This window comes from Telmatherina bonti (assembly GCF_933228915.1).
Source record: "Telmatherina bonti genome assembly, chromosome: 4".
NCBI lineage: Eukaryota > Metazoa > Chordata > Actinopteri > Atheriniformes > Telmatherinidae > Telmatherina > Telmatherina bonti.
This window is the reverse complement of record NC_136622.1, coordinates 10,458,797-10,464,597: the sequence shown is the minus strand read 5'-3', so window position 1 is coordinate 10,464,597 and position 5,801 is coordinate 10,458,797. Positions and strand designations below refer to the sequence as shown.

The 5,801-nt window shown below is 43.2% G+C and overlaps 1 protein-coding gene across 2 annotated transcripts in view; it reads left to right on the top strand.

Moving 5' to 3' along the window:
* The window catches only part of LOC306754747 (protein FAM110A), a 13,274-nt gene extending 7,756 nt beyond the window's left edge, over positions 1-5,518 (top strand). The window contains exons 1-3 of one of the 2 annotated variants that reach the window (XM_079238821.1): positions 1,878-1,918; positions 2,062-2,451; positions 2,794-5,518. In XM_079238821.1, coding sequence (XP_079094947.1) covers positions 2,804-4,195 — 1,392 coding nt within the window. In that variant the 5' untranslated portion in view covers positions 1,878-1,918; positions 2,062-2,451; positions 2,794-2,803 and the 3' untranslated portion in view covers positions 4,196-5,518. Of the gene's footprint in view, positions 1-1,877; positions 1,919-2,061; positions 2,452-2,793 lie in introns of those variants that run through there. The other variant, XM_079238822.1, reaches the window with a different exon arrangement.
* The last annotated feature ends 283 nt before the right edge of the window (positions 5,519-5,801 follow it).

Below are 5,801 nucleotides of genomic sequence, written 5' to 3'. Positions count from 1 at the left end.
CGTCACGGAGGCTACGTCCATCTTTCTATATACAGTCTATGGTAACCATCAAAAGGGAGGAAGTGACCAAGAGACTGAGGCGTGTAAAAGTACACTAAAATCATACTTTGGCTGTAAAGTCACACTTTAGTCCTTTTTCATTACAGGCTTTCATATATATATATATATATATATATATATATATATATATATATATATATATATATATATATATATATATATATATACATATATATATATATATATATATATATATATATATATATATATATATATATATATATATATATATATATAACATATATATATATATATATACAAATGTATACACTATATACATTGCTTGGTTTTCCGTGCTACTTTGCCAGTTCGTTGTCCTTGTCATGTCCTGTTTTAGTCTCCCTAGTTGTTCTTTAGTTTATTTAGATAAGATTCTCAGCATTTCCTCTGCGTCTCCATCCTGCATTTGGGTCGATGTGTCTCTGTCACTCCTCGACAGAAAAACTTTTCTGTTTCTTCTGTTCGGGTGTTGAAAAAAACTCATTTGTCATTGTATAAAACCTACTGTCTAATGTCCATTTCATACTAAGGTTATGTACCCAGACTTGATAATCGTGTCAGGGGTCAGGTGTGGTTGCCATGGTGCAGACAGATCGAGCCCCAGTGTTGTCATGTGCTCGGCTTTGTGTGTCAAAGGTAACATGTTTACACACGTTTGTAAACAACTGTGTTGCAATGCAGGTGACAAGGAACCATGTTTTGAGAAGGAAGTTAGTTGAAGTTTATGAAATGGCAGAAAAAAAAAATCGGATTCAGTTTATATTGTTTTATTTAAAAAAAAAAAAAAAAAAAAAAAAAAAAAGGATTTCTTCACAAAGGAAAGTATAAATAAATAAAACTGCTGATGTCTAATAGTCCTCCTGTGATGTCATTCTATTATGACTAACATGAGAGAAACAGGGCCACGTGTTGAAGGAGAAAAAGAAGGAAGATAGTTATAAACAGCCTAATTAAAAATGTGTGGATAGATATGTGGGGAATGGAGGACAGGAGAAGGAGGGAGAGAAATGAGCTCATAACTAGGTATGATGTAACCTTGGCGTATAATGCTGTAAATGATCAGACACCAGGGAGCAGTGAAATGTGTCGCCGTAGGGAATTATTAGTTTAGGTGAAATCAGAGTTTGTAAAAAGAGAAGATAATGCTGAAAGATTAAATCATTAAACTTACAGAAAAACAAGGTGACTGTGTGTATTTATTGGTTTACACACATTGCAAACAACAGTTTGATGGTTAAAATAGTCATCTACATGTGGTTAGATGAGAATGAAGATAATCATCCATTGTGAGATATTTGCTTTTGACACTCAGCCCACACTTTGTTTTCACTTTTTCTGTGATCAGGACAAAGAGCTGAACAAGAGGAACAGTTGTGCAAGCTTTCTATGTTCCATGGTGTTGCAGCACCCTGCTGGGCTTGATGCAAGTCCATGTAAAACATTGCATCTGTCTCGCCCGTTATTCTCTTTCTCAGCCCCCCACCACCACACACACACACACACACACACACACACACACACACACACACACACACACACACACAAACACACACACACACACACACACACACACACTCGCCCTTTCAAAGAATTTTCATTTGAATGAAAGCCCTGCCTCACTGTTTTGTTACACTCTGAGGGGGGATGGGTCCGGTTGGTCAAAATCCCTTTTGAGCTGGACCAATGACAGCTTGCCTCCCACCTACCACCCCACCCCCATCGCCCGCAGAGGCTCCCAGCCTGAAATGTGATTGGCCAGCTGGGAGGAGCCTGTTGTCGTATTAAAGCCTGTCCCATCTGATCAACTTCAGTGTCGAAGAGTCTCGTCTGTAGCCCGGAGAACTATGTGTCTGTGTGTGTAAGTGTGTACGTGTATGTTTGTAAGAGCGAAAGAGACTGTGCATCTATGCATGGATGCTTTTTGTTAATGAGCAACAGACAGAAAACAGAGAGCTCCTTCGTTATCTGACCTGGACTTCCATCTCTGTTAACTCTCTCCAGGACCGTGGGACTCCACTGAGTTGCAGAAGGACTTTTTGCATCTGGTCACAGCTGGACAGACAGTCTGAGGCTTAACGGACAAGCCAAACGACGATCGTAAAGAGGATCATAAAGGCTGTTTTGTTGTTGGTATCACTGCTGGCTGATCTACAGTCTTGGACAGGGCTCGCATCAGCTGTCAGACCAGTGGCCCTGATCCACAGACTAACCCCTAAGTGGGTCACCGCTGAGCTGATAGAGGGGATCTGGCCGGTCCTGATGTGGAATTCGACCCCAACTTACCTCGTCTTACAAGCAGCCTTGCAGTGAGCCCTGCCAAAAAACAAAATATAAGAGAAAGAGGTGCAAGAAGAAAAGAAGAACAAAGGGAGAGCAGCAGAACAGCGACTGGTAAGGAAAGTTGAACGGGCTTTTGGGGTGAAAGTGTCGAAGGAAAGAAGGGAAGGAGGAGGAGAGAGGGAGGAAAACAGAGGGTTTAATACAGCTGTTTCCTTGGAGAGAATGAGTTGAGATTCAAAAAGAAAGTTCATTCTCCGTTAAAGCCCCGTTTTTGCATAATTCCCTGGTTATTTATGCTCATTGAGCTTGTACCTCCTCATGTCTGCAGTGTTTCGGCTACAACGTTGGTGTTGAGATTTCTCATTATCTCATGTTACACTTTTCTTCTTTCTACACTTAATTCTGTTTGACAATAAAATGAGACTAATAAACTGTTTCTCATCTGTGTGTCAGCTCCTCCAGCATGCCGGTGGAGACCCTGCGGCTCTCAGATGGCCGTCTGGCCGCAGTCCCCTTCACTTCAGCCATGCCTTTTAGGATACTGAACAAAGGTCCAGAATACTTCCGCCGCCAGACTGAGCCTGGGGCTCACAAACTGAGTGCTGTGGAGCGTCTGGAGGCCGACAAGGCCAAGTATGTTAAGAGCCAGCAGGTGGTCCTCACTCGTCAGGCCCCAGTCAAACCCCCAATCATCCGCAAGCCCCTACTTCCTCCAGGGATGATGCTTCAAGACCACATTGGAATTCCTCCAGCCCGAAAGGTTCCCTGCTACCCAGCCGATGTGGAGAATGGTGTTGGAAGAGAGAGGCCAGGAGACAGAAGACCTGCTCTTAACTTGGATGTTCTGAATAACCTGATCAATGATGTATGTGATGGACCATTACATTGTTCCCAGTCTTCTTCCTCCACATCCCCCTCCTCATCGTCTCCGTCATCAGGTGTTAAGAGCATCAGCAGCAGCCTGTCTGCAGAGCAGGAAAGGAGCAACAGACTCCTTAACAACCTCAAACCTTTAAATCGTGGTAAAAACAACTCCTTATCCATCTCCTCCTGCACCTCCTCTCCGCTCAGAAACAATTTACGCACCCCTGCAGCAGAACTCGCCCGTCGTCCTCCTCCCGTTCCAGCACGGGCCCCTCGTACTGGAGTTCCAGTAACCTGTAGCCCCCCCAATTCAGTGACTGTGCGCAGGGTGGATGTCCGGCCTCAGGCTGAGATAAGAAGGCCACAGAAGGCCCAGCTGCAGCCCAAGCTCAGGCCCAGACAGACTGCACAGGGCCAAGTTGCACATCCTCAGGTCCCACCTCCACCACCTCCTCCACTCTCCCAGAGCCAACACCAATCTCAAACCCTCCCCTCCCCTCCAGCCTACCTGCCACCCAGTCCAATGCTGGGCCGAGCAGGCGTGATCCCACCAGCCTCCCCTGCTTTCACACGCATATCCAACGCCAGCTCCAAGGGGTCTTCCCGCAAGCACCTATCCTTGCACCGCTCCAAGTCGGACCTGAGCGACCGCTACTCCCGCGCCACAGCTGACCTGGAGCGTTTCTTCAACTACTGTGGACTGGACCCAGAGGAGGTGGAGGGGATGGAAGGAGTTGAGCGTTTTACACGGGCCAACTCCGACATCGTGTCCGTCTCCAAGCTCCACAGCGTCAGCACGCCCAGCTCGGAGTGTGGGGACGAGATAGAGCGGATGAGGGAGGAGAGGTGGGACGACGAGGAAGAATCTGCCAGGACCAATGACCGAGTCCCTTATGGAATTTCAATCATTGAGAGGAACGCACGAGTCATCAAATGGCTGTATGGCATTCGTCAAGCCAGAGATGCGAGCAACGGCGTCTCCAACGTATAGACTAACACGAACTTGAAAGACCAAATAGGGAAGAGAAGCGTGTTTGTTCATCTACTGCCTTACATCACAGCTTTCTCTTCTGCATCCTGTTAGGACTCACTTTTTTTTTTTTCAATATTTCCACTTTTCTCTGTTTTGTACTTTTTCTGTGTTCTTTTTTTTATTTTTTTATTTTTTTTACTGCAAGTCAGGACTGCATGACTAAACAGACAATACATTAACTTCCTTTTTTTTAAAACTTGATCTTGGATAAAATATTTGTATAAAAAGCAATAATATGATGCAAGTGATGGTGAGGATGAAGCCAGAGGAAGATTTCTGTTGATCCTTCTCATACAAAGGTACTGTGTATGTGTTTGTGTGTGTGTGAATGTGTGCGTGTTGACACAAGACAGCTTGGCAGACTTTATCTAAACCGCCATAAAGCTGCACAGCACAGTTGACTAATGAGCAGGGCATGAAGACAACCACCATGATACTGTGAAACATTTATATTTTCAAAAGACAAAAAAATGAAAATAAAAACAACTTTTGGCTGTTGTGATAAAAGTTGGTGTCAGCATGCAGGTGAAACGTTTGTATACATTTTATTTGAGGACATTATCATCTCAATAAAGCACACTTCTTCCACGAACAGATTTACAGCACAGATGTACTTTGACGTCAGTCGCAGCTGATGCTGCCCGTTTGCCTGACTGTAACACTGGCCATTTGCATGCATGGGTTTTAATCTGAAACGCTGCCTCCTGTGTTTTCAGAGAAATCAGTTTACTTCATATGTCTTGGCACAAATGAAAGAGCAAGTTATGTAATGATGATGATGATGATCTCACAAGCAGATGGTTGAAGTCAGTGTGTTCGACAAAAGTAGTCAGCTTTGAAAAATCAAGAGGGACTAAAAGAAGACTGAAAAGAAAATGTTTAAATAATTGGGTTTAAAAAGAAATCTTTTTGGTATAAATAAGTTTGTGGCTCTGAAAGTATCTCAGGAAGATGGCATACTAATAAAGATTGATCAATATTTATTTGGAAAATGCAAATTTATTTTTTAAACAATGTGCACAGAAATTAATCTTTGGTCCAACGTGCAATCTGATTGTATTTACTATAACTACAGTATACAGTATGTAGGATCAGTATTAGTACATGCAGATACAGGCACTAGACACTTCCAGTGTGAGTGTGGGAGCCGGATTGCTACTTGTGGCCTGCTTCTCTGTGGGGAGCACTGAAGAAAGTGAGACTAAGTGTGCTGTTTAATCAGGCGATTACTGTCCAAAGAGTCTTCGGATGAGAGATCCAAAGTGCTTTACCATTGTGTATCCTGTAACAATAATAAAAAGAAGTTTTAATATGTTCTTGTTAAATGTTTGTCTTGTTTTGTTTGATCACACTTGATTCGGCTAAATCGTAACTCAGAGTTCATGACCTGCTACTTTCATGTGCTCAGTTTCTGATCTAAAATCTGGTGTCAGTCAACTCAGAAGAGGAAAGCGTTCAGTTTTTTAAACCTCTTTGTTGCTATGAAATGATTTAATTGCATTCCTGTGACCGTCTGTCAGCTCAAGTATTCAGAAATCAGACCGCCTATAATTCTGCTGTTGGA